This window comes from Tachysurus fulvidraco, chromosome 2 (genome assembly GCF_022655615.1).
Source record: "Tachysurus fulvidraco isolate hzauxx_2018 chromosome 2, HZAU_PFXX_2.0, whole genome shotgun sequence".
NCBI classification, from domain to species: Eukaryota; Metazoa; Chordata; class Actinopteri; order Siluriformes; family Bagridae; genus Tachysurus; species Tachysurus fulvidraco.
In genome coordinates, this window is record NC_062519.1 from 28,373,326 (window position 1) to 28,390,921 (window position 17,596).

Below are 17,596 nucleotides of genomic sequence, written 5' to 3' on the forward strand. Positions count from 1 at the left end.
CCTGCGATGGGTTGGCACTCCGTCCAGGGTGTATCCTGTAACCATCAGATAGTGATCTATATTAATGGAAATTTTTAATCTGTACTCATTTTACTATTTAATTGTGGATGGATCATTTGGGTAAAAATCTAAATAAGTAAGAGAGAGTTATTAGTAACATTTGGCCTGAACATTTTTAAGGTAGCGGTAGCTCAGATTTTGTGATCTGTGGTAATCAAACTTCTAATACTAACACTATCTCAGCTCAAAGACAATGCCATAACAATCAAATCCAAAACAAGACCAAGTCCTTCCCACAACAACACCAAGAAAAGACTAAGACCTGGTTAAACTAGTTTGATATGGTTCATCTTTACTATATTAATGTATCAATGTGACCTACATGTTAATGACATAAAACATTTCATTTGGTATATTAAGAGCCCTGAATCAAATATTGTTTGGAAGTTAAATGATAGATGTCACCTTTGTCAATAGAATATTTACATTTGTGTGACATTTGTGTGACAAAACCAAGAAACAAATAAATCAAATAGAAGACAAAGGTCATGAGAACGATTTAGATCAATCTTGAGAAAGGTTTAGAGACCAAGACAAGTCATGAGAATTTCAACCCTACAAAAGACCCAAATAATAATCATGATAATATTATAGCCATAATAATGCCTGTATTTCTCATTTTATACCTAGAAGATTTGAACAAAGCCAGGCGCACAGATGCTATGCTGTATGACGTTCTTTGTTTTTGTTTTGTTGTTGTTGTTGTTCCTAGCTACTGCCACATGGTGGCAAGAAGTCCTTGGATGAAAGCACTGCATAGAAGTCCTTGGATGAAAGCACTGCATCTGCTCACATATTATGTATCAGATGTCTCACAAAAAGAGTGCTGATCCAAGCTCCTCTCCATATCATCTTATCCATTAAGATGCGGAAGGCAAAAAGTGATCTTAGCTCATTTAGGCTTGAGCACTTCTCTATTTCTCAGAAACAGAAGTTGAGAAGTTTGATACAAAGGTATCATACATTGCAGGAGGTCAGCAAGGCTGTGCTCCATGTGTTCAGTGTTGTGACGAAGGAGACCCTGCCTATCATGGGAATAGCATGTCTGCTGGCTACCTCTGTCTCCAAAATTAGATCCCTGGTGTCCTTGTTACTTGGCCTACCAGCCAGTGCTTTCACGTTGTCGACTCAGAGTGGGGCTGAGCTTTATGACTGCAATCTGCTCTCACACTATGCTGTTGAAGCTGGTAAGGAATGCAATACACCTGTAACTATTTGGGTTGTTATAGTATAATGAGGTTAAGTTTAATTTTTACACTCACTGTATTTCATTTGTGGTAGGAGATATTCTTTGTTTGGACACTTGGGATGGCTGGACGGAGTTCATAAGTTTGGCTCTTTATGTTGTGGCTGCTCGTGGACATTGTGAAATGGCCAGTTGGCTACTAGACAGTGGTGCAAAAGCCCACAAGCCTGTGGGTGTCCACCCTTCCCGTGTATGGTGCTACGAAACGGACCACCCAGAGTCCTTAAAATGCCCTGTTCATGCTGCTGTAGAGGCTGGCCAACTTCACATTTTGCAGATGTTCCTCAGTAGGAACATATTAAACATAGCCTGTAGAGATCCCAGCAACCAACACCTACTTCAGATTACTGAAAATCATCATCAACAAAAAAAAACGCGGATCTTATCTTGTGTCCAAACTGTACACTATGGTCACCTTCTGTGGTTTTGCACTGTCAACCTGGATCTATGTTCAGATCAAAATCTGAATCATCAAGGCTAAAATTGGACTTCTTAACACATCTGTCCCAGAAAACAGAAGTCCATTCAGAAGCAGAGTCGGGGACACATTGCTAATTGATGGCTTTCCTTGTCCAGGATGTCCCCAGTACCCAGGTGTTCTATGTTCAAAGGATGCACATGGGTCAACAAGTCATCCTGTGGGTTTCAGGCTCTGACATCACAGCCCACAGTCTCATCCTGTCCATGTCATCACCCTGCTGTCCTATCATCTCAGAATGCATCAGAGTGACTACCACAGATGCTTCCTCTTGCCCCAAACAAAAGGACAGGGAAAAGGATTAAGTGGAATAACGGATGTGGCAGGAAGAAGCCAAAGGAAATCCTGGTGGCTGAAAATACTGATCACAAACGGAGAAGCAGGGTTCTCCTGCCACACACATTTTGAGATACTGGTCCCAGACCTCTATTTATTCACAGAAATTCTAGAAGAAAAAAAAAAAAATCACTGCTCCTCATTGGAGTCCTTCTCTCCAAGAGCGAATGCAATATACAGCTTGGCTATCGCCAGGTCAGTGATACACAAACAACAACAACAAAAAAGTTATGTCATAATTTGTTTTCATGTCTATCAGTGCCTTTGTTGAGAAGAACTGGCTACAACAGTTTGCTGTTGCACAAACCCTTGCCCGAAGAAGCATCTAAATATTCTGTGAAGATTTATCCAGGAAACACAACGAAAACCCTATGAAGGCTGTGATAAATGTTTAAATTTATGTTTCACTAGTTTTACAACCTGAAACAATTATTTTTTAGATTGTAGCTACTGTACATTGTCCTGTATCAATGTATTACAACTAACAAGCTCAGAATATGCTGAGGCAAAATTAGTAAACAATGAAATGACTGATTTTCAATCAAATTGTATATGTGCATACATGAATACATAAATTCAACTGAATATAAATGACCAATGAACATAAACTGAACATAAATGACCAATAAATGTTTGACATTTTTTTATGCTGTTCAAAAACAAACTGAATGTATTACAGTATTGTCACTGGAGAGTGAAGTCAATTTTCAGGACATAGACATAGACAAGGAACCATTTTTATATCATTTTGTTTGTAGTCGGATTCTGTTGCAGCGCACGCAGCAGATCATGTGATTTTCCAACAACAGTGGCAGGCAGATTAGCTGTCAGCGTTTATTAGAAATCATTATATGTTGTATTGTCGCTATAATATACTGTAGACTAACAATATGTTGTTAGTGTTGTCTGACGAGCATAAGGAGCACCTGGGGTTTTTAACTGACGTGGACCCAGCGGGTAAGTAACGTTAGCATTTAGCCCTTTTGCTACCAGTAAGTACTGGTGTAGTTACACCAGATGTCTATAGCAGCATTATTAATAAACATGGAAAACATATAACATACAAAATATTAAAATGAAGCATTTTGTGCAGCCAATATATTATTATTTAATATTATGCTTGAAAAATCGAATTCTTGGTGCACTCAGTTTTTCTTCCCCAGTCCAAAGACCATCATAGTAGCTGATTGGCAACTCTGAATTGTCCGTTGTGTGTGTATGTGTGTGTGTGTGTGTGTGTGTGTGTGTGCGCGCGCGCGCGCAATAGGTTGGCACCCCTTCCAGGGTGTTCCTCTAAAGTGTGCCCTGAGCCCTGTGGGATAAAAACTCTAGGTTCTCTGTAACACTGCGTAGGATAGGCAGTACAGATTGAATGCATGTGTCTGTTATTTTCCTTTTAATCTGGGTATCTGTTTGTTTGAAGAGCGATGAACTTAATCGTCACACAGGATATAAACTTGCTTTTTCAGTTGTTGGTGAGTTTGGCAGAATTGCTGTGGAGTTCCTGAAGAAAGGCTCAAACCCAAAAATCTACGAGGGGGCAGCAAGTAAGTCTTATGTGTTAATTACGTACGTAATTATGTACAAGGGCAGAGTAACACAGTTTTGCAGATTTTGCATGACCGAATTGTTTCTAGCTCTATTCCATGTGGCATAACTTGTCTTCTAGGAAAGCTGAATGTCCCAGCAGAGACTGTGCAGCATGTTGTTGAGGGACTGATGTTTATTCTGACTGAAAGTTCCAAGCTGATGGTGAGGGCTTTTACATTTGCAATGTCCTGGGGCAAAAATAAATACAGTATGTAAAGAGGTGCTGTTGTTTTATATTTTTGCAGATCTCTGAAGTGGACTTTCAGGACTCTGTGTTGGTGTTGGGATTTTCAGAGGAGCTCAATAAACTCCTGCTGCAGCTTTATTTGGAAAACAGGAAGGAGATTCGTCATATACTGAGTGAACTTGCCCCGTCTCTGCCCCACTATCACAACCTCGAGTGGCGGCTTGATGTACAGGTAAGGTTTTCGAGGTGTCTGTGGTATCTGAGACTTGATTGTAGTATTAATAATGTCATAGTTTTAAATATATTGTTTCTTGTAAGTGGAATATTTTAGACAGGACACAATCAAAGAAGACAATACAATAAAACAATGCAAAGCTTCCTAGCACATTGCAAAATGAATTGAATTTATAGGATTTAATGTTTTAGGTTTCACAGATGTTTCATCATCATCACAAATAATAAGTACTCTATAAGAGATTGATATTACTGCTTTAGTTATACATGGCCTTCGTCCAGTGTCTTGACTGTAAATCTGGAGAGTCTGGAGAGTGAATGGATCATGGCAAAGCAACCCCTCAAAAATATTTTTCTGTTTTTTTATTTTAGAGGTTACATTTTGAAATATAAAATAATTGAAACGAAATGCAGCTTCCCATTTCATTTCCCAGTCAATTTTAATTGCAAAACAGAAATGCACTTTTCATGTTTCCTTGGGGGGTGTATACTTTTGCACCTAGCGATATGTTTTCCAAAATAATTTACTTTTCTTTTGGCTGTTGCAATTCAATAATAATAATAATAATAAATAATAATAATAAAAAAACTACTACCAAATACAAGTGCATGCTCCACTTTCCCTGTCCAGAATCCATGGGAGGTACAAACTTTTGCACTCAACTGTCTTTTGCTTTCTAAAACAATCATTATTGCTTTAAAAAAAACACAACTATATATCAAGTATATAACAGTTAATATTTAGGCACAGAGTCTATTTTTAAACTAAAATGTTTATTCATGTCATACTGTATGCATCAAGTGATACTTTGGTGTTTCCTGCTCTGTTCACAGCTGGCTAGTAGGGCTCTGAGACAGCAGGTGAAACCTACAGTCACCCTGAAGCTTCATCTGGAGAATGGAGACTCACATAGCGCCCGTGTTCTGCAGACAGACCCGGCCACACTGCTGCATCTCATCCGAGAGCTGGAGCAAGCTCTCGCTGAGGTAAAGAGCAGCCACTGCCGCAGAATCCTCCGCAACATCAAATAGGATTATATATAAAATGGACACTAGATGGTGTAAATGGTCACCTAAAGCATCTTTCGGGAGCACATTCCATTTTGCAGGTTTTACAGCATGCGCTCATACAGCAAGTTAACGAACTGGTGAGTCAGATGTGTTGTAACAGAGAAAACAGGAAAATGTGCAGTTTAGGACCCGGGCACATGAACTGTGATTGAAGTGTTAGATACCGTACAGTGTAATGAAGACACTTCAGTCCTTTAGTGTCATCACCTGACTGTAAAACACTTAGCAGTCACTTAAGAAAGGTGTGACTAATGTTAGAACTTGAACTTTATGCATAATTAGATTTTTTTGGCTTGTTTTTTCAATTATTTGTTATTACGTTCTTTCAGTGTTTTTCTTTACTATGTGGAAAAAAGCACAATTTTGGGACCAGTGATAAAGAGTGAAATTCATTTTCATTTTTACATTTAATCTTGTTTAAGTGAAAAATCTGTAAATCTAAACTCTAGTTTATTAATCTGTGACAGAACAACTTGCTGTATTCTTACTGATTTTTTTTAATACAGGCATTAATAAAGGCATTAATACATGTTTGTACTCTCTTTACTTTTTTGTCCTGATGTTAAATCCTGTGTACCTGAAGAAAGCTCAGTTTATTCATTAAAAAAAAATCACGTTCGCTCATGGTTAACATTAGAAAAAGTTCATTTGGATTGGAAAAATGATTCATTTAATAATTATTTGCTAATCTTACATAGGATTGAAAAGTGCTAGAAAGGTTATCAGCCTGAACACGTCCAGTTCTCAGCAGTTTTGCACCTATCAATTCCACTGTAACAAAAGAACAAGAAGCAAAGTTATGTAAAAGGACACAAAAGTCTTCCCTGTGCCAAATTCTCAGTAAGGTTCATTGACTTGCATACACCCGCACCAGCCTTTAGACAATTGCGCTCAAGCAGGTTTGTATTTGTGATTAAGTGGTGTGTAAAATAAGGATTAAATAGCACAAAGGTGTTAACACCTGTGTGGATTTAATCCTCTTTTTCCACACAAGAGAAATGACTATATAAGAGACACATGCTACATATTAGGGTTTTACTTTTTTTGCTCATGTTTACACATATTCACACAAATTCAAACAAACCGTTTCTTGTACCATTTTATCCTACACAGGGTTAGAGGGATGGTCCAGGTGCAGTTCTTGAACACACCTGATTTAGATCAGCATACAACAAAATTCTTTGGGGTTGGGAAAAATACAGGAGAACCCTGAGGAATACCCTTAGTGCTGGGAAAGCATATAAACTCCATGCATGCACAGTCTACACTAAGAATTATATGTAATCCCAATTAAATAAATTTCAGTTCTAGGTTGTAATACTCAAAATATGGACGTTCAAGATGGGTGAATATTTAAGCATTGAACTGTATGGTAAAAGAATCCAAAAACATTTTAGTTAGATATATTTTTTGTGATACATTTTTAACCTAATAAGTGAGTTATATATATATCTGTACATATCAGCCCCACCTATTGGTCAAGTGCACAGCCTTGTGATCTCCATAGACACTGAAAGTCACGGAGCTCTAAAGTGTGACCCATTCTACTGTCTAAGTGGCACTGTCATAGATATCACCTTCACCACAAGTACATTTCTGCCTTTCTACCCTGTTCTGGTATACTGTGTAATCCATCTCCTCCTATTTATGTGGAGTTGAGGTTGCTTAGGAGCACTTTCAGCTACAAATTCACCCAGCAATGCCACCTATCACTCCACTGACTGAGTCTCTCTCAGTCTCTCTCAGTGTCTCTCTCTCTCTCTCTCTCTCTCTCTCTCTCTCTCTCTCTCTCACACACACACACACACACACACCCACACACACACCAGTTAATTGTCATACAACAGATATTGCACTTGTATATAAATACTACAGATACTGCATTTACATTGTTGTTATTTGTCATCAGATGCCTTTATCCAGCTCACCAATTTATCTACATTTATACATCTGAGAAATTGATGTTTAAGGGCCTATATAGACAGATTACCACACAACATATTAAACCATGCTAATTCACAGAGCAGGGACTGAAGTGCTGAAGATCACCAATGCACATGAAATTCAACAATGCTCTGTTGCATCATGAAATACAGAGTTCCAAAGTGACTCTGGAAGTAACATCAGCACAAGTGCTGTGTGTCGGGGAGCTTCACAAAATGGCTTTCCAAGGCTGAGCAGCTGCTCACAAGCTTAAGATTACTGTGTGCAATACCAAGCTTCAGCTGGAGTGGAAACAGTGGAACGGAGTGATGGATCGATAAATTTCAGATCTGTCATTCTGATGGTGAATCTGGATTTGTTGGGTTCAGGGGACTAGAACTGTTAGCACTCCTTGTACTGAGGATAGGTGGAGGACAGATGGTTGTTTATCAGGGCTGTTTTTCAGGGTTTAGGCCTATAAGGGTAACATGACTCTCAGTTGTGTTTCATTTTGCCAAAGTAAAAAAAACAACAACTGACGAACAACAAAGATTTTTCCACAATTCTTATTTATAATCCACTTGTTACTCGGGTTTGTTATGAACGCTGAAGTCTGTGTTGTTTTTGGACTTATTAATATTCATGACGGAGCGGTGTGGCCTAATTAAATATTCATAAGGAGTCTTGCCCCTAGGCGCCTCCGGCTAATTGAATATTCATGACGGAGTGCTGACACAGACGCTGTGGAAGAAAAGTTGAGTTTACAAAGTTTCTGCCGCCCGGGAGAGAAGCAGAGGAGTAAGAAGGTTGGCTTGGGATAGGAAAAGAAAGTGACCGTGAAACTTTTTCGAACACCAAATGAGATGTTTTTCTTAGTCTTTCGTTAACTTTGTTGGACTAAAACAGAAATAAGACCTGGTACCGGAGTCCTGAACGTTTTTAAACGAAAAAAACAAAAACAGGCCTTGTAGAAGTTTGTGTTTTTGTTTGTTTGTTTTTTCTGTAACGAGAAAAACCGTTATTTCGTTCATTTGTTTGTTTGCCAAAACAAAAAAACAACCAAAAACAAAAAATGAGCACTAACTCAGTTCAACCGTTACCGGGCCAGCAAGTGATCCATGTCGCCAAAGACCCGGACACGGACCTGGAGGCGCTCTTTAACGCCGTCTTGAACCCGCGGCCGAGCTCCTGGAGGAAGAAACACCTGCCGGAGTCGTTCTTTAAGGAGCCGGACTCCGGTTCACACTCGCGCCAGTCCAGCACGGACTCCGGTAGCCAGCAGCCACCGAGGCTCCCGCCGCAGCACGTGCGCTCTCATTCTTCTCCGGCGTCACTGCAGCTCAGACCCGCAGCGCTCGCGGCCGCATCCGCCGCCGTCACCGCGAGCCCCGTGCAGCACGCGCACAGCCGCCACCAGTCTTTCGATGTGACCGACGAGCTGCCACTGCCGCCCGGTTGGGAGATGGCGTACACGTCCACCGGCCAGAAGTACTTTCTCAAGTGAGTGTCAGTGTTGCTTTGAACCGTGATGCGGCATCGCCGGTTTCGGCCTGTTGCGCGCGCCTTCACTGGGATTTCTGAGAAATGATCTAGACCTCCCGTGAGTGAAGCGCAGTGATTTACCTGTTTAGTCTCTAACACAAAGGTCCCCCCCAAATAAGAGGTACAACTAATGAGTGCATAAGGACTTCTGGCTAGTGAATCATTCCATGTTGGTCCACAGAAAAGTGTGGAAGATTTTTTTTCCACCAAAAATGAATTATTTGTAAATGTAGAAAAATTTATTATGTGGCAACAACCAAAATGTAAAGCTGTTGTTTTTTTGTTTTTTTGTTTTAATGAAAGCAAAAAAAAAAAAAAAATCTAACATTACCCTAAAAACCTTTCTGTAGCCTGTATTAATTATTTTGTCGCAGCCATGCAGGATGTTTTTACATCATAAATATTTACATTATGAAGAAGGTGGTAGGAAATGAAGGGTAAATGTACTGTGCCACAACAATAAAAAAAAAGTGCTTTAAGGTAAGACAGTGAAAACCCTCTGATATGGTTTCACTTTAAAACAACTTTTCTGGACGCTTTTATTTTATTAATTATGATGACTTGGTACACAGCTAAGATTGTATTAACACAACACAAATAGACAGACTGTCAGGCGACACTTCATATATCTCACATCATTAACAGAATGTCTATTTCAGACTATAAATAATCACCATAAAGATCAGATGGGTCATAGGCTACAACAGCTCTGTTCTGTTTCTTAGGAAACTGTGTTTGTATCATTTTCACACAACCATTAACTTTTAATGCTTCATCGCTGCTGGGGTGTTCTTAGTTAAGTTGTTAACATGAACGGGACACTTTATGCAAAGGTGGTTTCGTTTTAAGCTTTATCCCTGACCTGAGATTTCAGGGTGTGGGTCAGAGAACTAAAAGCAGAATTTCTGTTTAGTTGCACATGCCACACTTTTCAAAGATATCCATCATCTTGGCTCATTTTGACCATGTGATAAGGATGACTATCTATCTTGAGATGTACCTAAAGTGAAACACAAATCTGGCTCTGCGTACATAATTGTTTTGAACAAGCTCTGTATAAGAATGAAGAGGTGGGGCGGTGTGTGTGTGGTTGGTAGGAAAGGGGGGTGTTAGTAAGCAGCCTATCTTTTCTTCTCAGGCCCTGAGGACTTGGTGGTTATCTCAGTTGATAGAAAGTTGATAAGTCACTCAGGCTGTGTTCAGCTCAGCAGGGTGTTTGCTGTTGGGATGGGCTTTGTAAACTGAGAAGCACCACCTATATCGCACCCACAGCTTGTATCAGGGTGACAAAACAATAAGATTAAGGCACTCTAATTTGACTAGTGTCCCTTAATCACTGATTCACAAATCACGCTTTGGAAACGTCCTGGGGTCTGCCATTTATTATTGAATTCTATTATTGACTTGTCACTGAAATAACCCAAACTGGAACAACAAACAGGTCTGTAAATAACTGTATTGTGAATAGTATTGTGCACATTTGAATAATTAGCTTAATATTTGTGTATATATAAAATCAAATTAATTGTTTCTGAGGGTGTCACCTCACTGCAAAACCTGGCTGCAAAAGTAAAAAATTTCTTGCCTTGCTAACAGCTATTAAATTCATGCCTGGCTAAGTATCGATTGCTATGTGACTCGTATTGAGTCTCAGTAGCAACCAAGGCCTTAACAAAGATTACAATTTTAGTACACAATCGATTTATTAAATTACTCATGAACGTGTCCGTTAATAAATCTTTAATCTAGGTTATATTATGTATCCATACTTCCATGGACTTGGTGAACTCCAGGCAGACAGTTTAGCTATAAAGGTCGATATTTTTGATTTAAAAGACAAATTTACAACTTGAAAATTGAGGTTTGCATTTTACAAACCTCCAATTTTTACCTAATAATTTTTCCATTTATAACTTTTTTTTTACACAAACTCTCATATGAGTCATAGATGTTAGTGTATAAGCATGTGCATTGCACAGCTCTCAACAAAGCATCTGGTAATTAAGTTTATGGGCAAACCTAAACTGTATCATCAGCTGGTCGTAGCTGCTCATCGCTGCTTTCTGGGTGGTCCTGAAATGCAAATTTTCTGTATAACCGACTAGAGTCTGCCTCAATATTTTCAGGACTTTGCTGTTTCCATATGGAATTTGACTACTGGAGATGTATTACATGAAAGGAAAAAACCCCAGTTATTCATAGCTTTAACATAAATAACTTCGACACTGAGTTTTCATGAAAGCAGTATGGGATTATATGATTTGCTCTGGCGCACATCCCAAAGTCTGCATTGTCCGGAAGTGAGACACTGAAGAAGGAATTGCCTCCATTTGGTCATCTACCGGATTCTGCTTTCCTCTTTCCAAACTGACTTGTTGCATCTTAAGATGAACATGTTAGTGCCTGCACACATTCAGTTGGCACATCCACCATCAACAAAGCTGCAGATCTGGGTTTTCCTCCGCCCTGCAATTAAGCAGTCAAGAAGACAAAAGTCTGCCTGTCAGGGGTAATTACTCTCTCCAGTAAATGCCCCCCACCTCCTCTCTCCCCGCACTAACCAACCATTCCCCCGAAACCACCCCCCACCCCCCAATTTGGCTCTACACACCTTGTTTGTCAGCCATTTTTGAAAAAGATGATTAATACTACACATAATGGAGCTAGAAATAGGCCATGCTGTTAGGACATTCTGCTTTCATACTTCCAGCTATATGCAGAGTTGATTATTTTACACTTGTCCATGACCTTATGGAGGACAATTGAATAAGTAAAGAAGCAGAAAATGCTGTGGACCCTTTTTTATCTTATAGGTAGTAAGTATTGTCTGTAATATGATGCGCAATCTGATGGAACGACACAACGTCGAATGGCTATTTCCACCCTGTACACTTCCGAATTATATTTCTCTTTCTTGAATGCTGTGTCATATTCTTTGCCGAAAACCTGTCTCTGTGAGACATCCCACATTCACGTCCTTATACCTCCCCAAACCTGTTTATTCTCTTAAGGTTTGTATCGTACAGCGATGACTAAAGTAACAGCACTAAGAAGTGCAGTACAGAACACCTCCACTAACTTGCACAGATTTAACAAAAGGCCATGATGGTTATGAAATCACTGCAGCGAACAGCAGCTGGGTTTTCTGGTTCAGTGAGTCAACAAGAGTCAGAATTATTAGCTGCACGCAAGGAAAAAAAAAAGAAGACTACAGAATATTTTTTAAAAACTTTTTTATGTTGGAGCAGCCTGTAATTAATGATATTCGAAAAAGCTTGGGCATTTGCTGTTCAGTTTTTTTCTTTTCCTTTTAACTTCTGCCCATGACAAATGCCTTGTAAATTGTTCTTTAAGACAGTTGAGAAATGTGTTTGCTCTGCCATGTTTTTGTGATATGATTGCACTTTGAAATGTTTCATCAAATACATGGCAGTAGATTTTGTGGAATGTCGTCATGGTTTCTGGGAGCAGATTTGACTTGTTTTTGTTGATTTCATCTGCGCCGAGTTGGGACGGGGCTCTTCAACGTCATAGCAAATGGATAAGCAGGTTTGGGAGCATGTGATGCAGGTGGCTGAGTTTTTGATAATGGCTGTTGTCACACAATTCAAAGATGCCAAAGACAGAAGGTTTACTTAACATGTCTCATTATAGGCTTATTTTACAAATTACAAATTGGGGTTAATCACATGTTCTGTTCCCTTTGACCTAATTATTTTAACCCGGACTGTTGCACTATGCACAATGGATAGAAACAATAGAAATTCAACAAAGCAGATGAAAGAATGATGGAAGCAGGACTTCTGAGATTTTCTTATGGGACCTTGGTTTGGTTTCTATCTATAAAGTAGCCATAACAGATGTGTTTGTGGCGGCAGCAGGCAGTCTAGAGATTTGTGTTCTTTTTGCCTTTGGTGGTTACTGGATGCTGGCTTTACTTAGCATTACATATAACAAACTAGATTATAGCATTATGGCATTAAACCACTGATATTTTGTTAATTTTCTTTTTTAAAGAACAGACATAAAAAATGGTAATGGTTTTATCTTTGTTCTTAACAGCTGTCATTCTCTTTAATTCTGTGATATTATTAATGAATACTTTAAGCTGTAAGCAGACATTATGACCTAATAAAATACCTCATATTTGGATGCAGGGTTGAGTTTGGAAGCTCTTCCACTACACTAAGTCTGTGACATGGATGGCCATGAAACTCCTCTCGTGATATAGTCCATTGCAAGACGAGTGTCTTTTTAGCACAGTGGTTTTTCTGAGTACTTCAGGACCTTGTATGAAAGGGGGGAAGTAAATTATAATTGTGTGAAATTGACTTGGATATTTGATCAAATTCCTTCAGATTTGAGTGCAGTATAGCAGTTTGACTCCAGAAAACGAGACGCCAACTCAAATCTTTCCAGTTCTTGAATTTTTTTTTAAATTATATTTTCATTTTATTGATGATCAGTTTATTTTATTTACATAATGGATTGTTTTTGGTTTAATGACTGTGATTAATGACAGATTGCTGCGATTCCAAAGCATATCTGAACTTGACAAAAGTTGACAATACCACCGTAGCTGCTGCTCACATTTACAACAGCTGATTGAGCGCTCAGAGGAGCCCCGAGCCAGGGCCTCTAGCACACTGACACATAATATATAGAAACAGCCTGTTATTTATGGGCTTTAGGCTTTCAACGCAAGGCTTGTTTAATTCCAGAACTTTGCTGCCTCACTAAAATGAAAAGACTGTTTTGCGCAACAGCTTATCATATGTCTCTTATTCAGAGTCTATTGTTTTATAGTGCAAAGTTTTGATGATGATTTGTTCTGGCTTGGAGTCTTGCTTGAGCCATGTTGCCATCACTACAAACACTTTAAAAACAAAGAGACCCTTCAGAGTGACGTGTGAGCCCTGCTGTGGAGTGTTCAACCCTGCTAGATAAGATGATCTATTCATAATACGCTGAGGACGAGCTTTGATTGAATTAATGCGAGCTAGGTAAGCGGGTAAAGAAGGCTATGTGTCTGTGGGTCTGGTCTGTGTGTGTCTGTGTGTGTCTGTGTGTGTGTTTGCAGTCTGCGAAGAGTTACGTGCTCAGATCAGTCAATAATCCGATATGCGTGAGTTTGCTTAAATGGCTGTGTAGGAGTTAAAGGTGTCTGACAGAGAGAGCTTTGTTTACGTGGCAGCTACTGTGACCCATACGCAGTCGTGGTTTATAACTTTTATATACGGAAGCAGCTCTCTGGACACATATCAGCACTCGGACATGGTGCCACTGACCTTCAGCAGACGTCCCTTTACGGGAAGACAGCTGGAAGCCTTTAGCTAGAGAGAAGATGGGAGATTACTGCACGCACACACACACACACACACACACACACACACGTACGTGCTCGACTGCATTTCATGTGCTTTCACCTCTCTGTCAGTTTACAGACCTCAGCACAGAGCATGGAACAGACAAGTCTAAGCTCTTCCAGGAACTTTTGCTTTTGATCATTATAATGCAGTAGATGTAAACTTGGCTGCACACACTGTCTGAGTTCACCAACGTTTGAAAAGCAGAGCATGTTTATCTCTAGTTTCTATTATTTTGTTTATTTATTTATTTGTATATGTTATATTTTGTTATGTACTTGGCATTTTCACTTTAAGTTTCTATTTCTCTCTTCTTCTCTAGTTTCTATAAAAAGTCAAACTTTTTATTACACAAGACAACTGGATACATTTCTGACTTATTTTGCTTTGATGTATATATTTTCCAAATCAACCACATGAGTAAAATGTGCGTATCGCGTGCGCTCAGCTGTTTTCTCCATGGTGCTTTCCATGCTCTCCCACCTCCCCTACATAATACGCAGTTGAAAGAGACGGCTCAGTCCACAGGATATGGAACCACTCATTTCCTTTTGTTTGCCTGGATAATGGCTGGAGGGACATGACGGCCTCTCTTTAGGGGTTTGGTCAAGTAAAAAACAACAAACATGAGTCACTTCAAAGCATTTGCTAAAGGATGCACTAAAATGGGAAAATCAGACAATATGACTTTACCAAAGAAATTAAATCATCAGGGCTTTGACATGATAAACAAGAGTGGACCTGCACTTCATAGTGCGTCAAGTGTAAATAAGCCAACCATCTGTGAAGAAAGTAGTTTGTTTGATCAGAACTGCTTTTTTTTTGCCCATGATTCCTTTTAAAGTAATCAATTAAATTGAACTGATTACTTCATTTAAAACGTTGATAAATTGTGTTCTGCAAAAAGTGTTGTTTAGGATTGGTAACAATGTGCGACATGAAACAAGCTGGAAGATCTTCTAGAACGATGAAAGAATTGTCAAAAAGATCGCTCATTGCCAGTCTAAATAATGTCGGGTTGTCTGTAGCCTTCACAGCTGCTGAAGTAGTCAAAATCATGTAACTATCCGAAAACACTGCATTCTTGGAAGGCCTAAGATGTCTGTCTGGTAAATGGAGATAGAAAAACATTGCTTGTTTTCGTTAATCAGTATCTTTTCCTCAAAGAATGTCAGTTTTCTGCACTTTCAAGGTAAGAACAGGTGTAGAAGAAGAAGTTAGTCATAGTTCTCATTTCATCAAATATTATGGAGAGCTATCATTTGTAACCTAAATGTTTTGTTCAATGGCATTAGAAGGCATTAGAAGTTGTTGACCTTATATGGGATTTCCTGTAAGTGGGAGGAGTCTTCCATAGAGTCTCCTCCCTCCATCTCTCTGTCTCTTGCTGCCTATTCATGAGGTCTGGAATGTGAGCAGCAGTTATGTGGGTGTATTGTTCTCACAGCAGAGAAAAGCTCTCTCCGACCCCTCGCCTGCTTTTCTATACCGCAGGCATTTCATTCAACAGGCTGATGCGTGCGGCCGTGTTTGTTTCGGAGTTGATCAGAGAGTGGGCCGCAGACGGAGGTCCGTCCTGATTCACACGACTGTCACCCTGTCACATGTGACGTCTCTTTAGCCACCGAGGACTCGACGCTGTAGGGCCAACTTGAGCATGAGCTAATGCTTATTGTCTAATCAAATAAACACAATCATGAAGTGAGAATGCGCTCTCGAGGAGGGGCCCTGACATGCTCCTGATCTCTCTGAACCCGAACCGAGGCAGCCGCATTCCAGTCTCCACAGTGTGAGTTATGAATGGGGGTTGGCCATAAAGTCGGTGAAAAGCTAAGGATGACTGAATTCCTTGAGTTTACTGACTTTGCTGGAATCTGATTAGGCAGACCATTTAACAAGCACACATCAAACTGGCATGATTTAATTGACAGGAAACACTTAAGAATTTTCCACCCCCTTACACACAGGCTTCGAGAAGACGATTCTTGTCAATGTAATCCAAGTTGGTCTTTCTCATTACGAGGACAGGACACTCATGCAAACTGCAGGTGTTAAAAATAAAACCGGTACAGCTGCATAGCTGCAATCTCTGAGCTTACACAGCCTATGGGCCTCCTGATGCCACAGTTAGATTACCCCCACAAGGCACCGAAAAGTGCCAGCTTCATCCCTGCAGCATTTCATCCCTGCAGCATATTCAGCACTCTGTTAGGGTATAGGACAGCGTGTCACTATAACATTTGGCGTCAGCTGCTATGGCGTCTCTGGGAGGGACGTGTCTCAGCTGGTCTCTGCTATGGATAATGTTCAGACAGGCTGCTCACATGCAGTTTGTTGGGCATATCTAATTTGACTTTTTCCACATTTGTGAAGTGTTTCAGATCAGATTTGGAAATACAACTCTGCTAAGCTTTTTCTTTTTCATCAGTACTTAGACATTTTACATCATCTGACATTTTATTCTGACAACAACAAGACCAGCACAAATATTTACATACTTAAAAGTCAGAAAAAAAAATCGTAAATCGTTTTGACACAGAAAAGTTGCTAAAGATTTGCAAAAGCCATTTTGTTGCTGAATCTAAAATGCAGTTTTATGAGGCTTAGCTCTGTCTTTATGTGGCACCAGGATCCCGGAGGAACATTTTCATTTGACTATGTACTGCAAAATAAATGCTTCTTGACTTCTAGTGGGACACTGTGTCTAATAGAATGCATACCAAATGACCTCCTATGCACTATAAATCCATACTAGATTGGATTCCATTGGCATACTGCATACGTGTAAACTGCAATGTCATTTCTGATGCTGTGTACAATTCAGAGTCACTTTAGCAATGCAAAATGTAATTATTTTGAGCAATAAATATTAATCTGGATATCTAACATGCAATATAATAATTGTGCTGCCTTTTTAAAGTAATTTTTTCACCTAAGGAGATCATTTTCACTTAATGTTCATTTGAATATCAAATCCTTTTAATGATTAATATTGTAAATGTATTAAAGCAATTTGAATCTATCCTGTTGGTGAATTTCTTTTTAACTTTTCTTTTTAACTTTTTCAGTTCTGGTGTTCACATCTGTGTGGTTACTGTAACAAGCAACAGCTATAGGCAAATTATACACAAAAAAGTGTGACTACAGCCCAAGCAAATAAATCAGTTCTGGACACTTTGTAGTGAAATTCGAGTGCAAATGGTTAATGTAAAAGTGATTTTAGAAATAAATGATATTTACTGTGCAGGTTTTTCAGTCCGTGATCTGTCAAATGAATTGATATACAATTTCTGTTTGTTCTGTAGTGGGGAATAGTGCTCTGCTGCGAATATCAGGCCAACGAGACTGGAAACTTTCTTTTTTCTTTCAGAGAAACAATTTAGACTGTAGAATAGGATACAATAAAAATATGACGCATGCATTTGTCGAGAACTGACATGTACTGAAGAGGGACATTAAAGGTAGTTTTAGCTAGAATGTGCAAATGCAAATGGGGGAAAATGCAAGTGAGCTGTTAATAATGGCAGGTTGAGTATATTAGGCGGTGAATTAGCAGGAGAGAG

The 17,596-nt window shown here is 39.4% G+C and overlaps 3 protein-coding genes across 4 annotated transcripts in view; all 3 read left to right on the forward strand.

The window, feature by feature from the left end:
* LOC113657887 (protein ANKUB1) overlaps positions 1-2,736 on the forward strand; it is a 4,332-nt gene extending 1,596 nt beyond the window's left edge. Inside the window, 4 exon segments of the mRNA XM_047807487.1 lie at positions 1,031-1,247; positions 1,342-1,664; positions 1,666-1,948; positions 2,358-2,736. Coding sequence (XP_047663443.1) covers positions 1,031-1,247; positions 1,342-1,664; positions 1,666-1,948; positions 2,358-2,449 — 915 coding nt within the window. The 3' untranslated portion in view covers positions 2,450-2,736.
* Positions 2,737-2,883: 147 nt separating this feature from the next.
* Positions 2,884-5,731, forward strand: commd2 (COMM domain containing 2). The gene is made up of 5 exons (XM_027169744.2): positions 2,884-3,077; positions 3,590-3,667; positions 3,790-3,872; positions 3,956-4,129; positions 4,966-5,731. The coding sequence occupies exons 1-5, from the start codon at positions 3,011-3,013 to the stop codon at positions 5,161-5,163; spliced, it is 600 nt and encodes a 199-aa protein (XP_027025545.2). The 5' UTR covers positions 2,884-3,010; the 3' UTR covers positions 5,164-5,731.
* Positions 5,732-7,358: 1,627 nt separating this feature from the next.
* Positions 7,359-17,596, forward strand: part of wwtr1 (WW domain containing transcription regulator 1) — a 37,689-nt gene continuing 27,451 nt past the window's right edge. Inside the window, exon 1 of one of the 2 annotated variants that reach the window (XM_027169743.2) lies at positions 7,359-8,625. In XM_027169743.2, coding sequence (XP_027025544.1) covers positions 8,198-8,625 — 428 coding nt within the window. In that variant the 5' untranslated portion in view covers positions 7,359-8,197. The remainder of the gene's footprint in view (positions 8,626-17,596) is intronic. The other variant, XM_027169741.2, reaches the window with a different exon arrangement.

Excerpts from the sequence above, each read along its gene's own strand:
- commd2 (XM_027169744.2), top strand. The coding sequence starts at position 3,011 with ATGTTGTTAGTGTTGTCTGACGAGCATAAGGAGCACCTGGGGTTTTTA. Across the intron at positions 3,078-3,589 it reads AACTGACGTGGACCCAGCGG|TTGTTGGTGAGTTTGGCAGA; the intron begins GTAAGTAACGTT and ends TTGCTTTTTCAG. Across the intron at positions 3,668-3,789 it reads AATCTACGAGGGGGCAGCAA|GAAAGCTGAATGTCCCAGCA; the intron begins GTAAGTCTTATG and ends CTTGTCTTCTAG.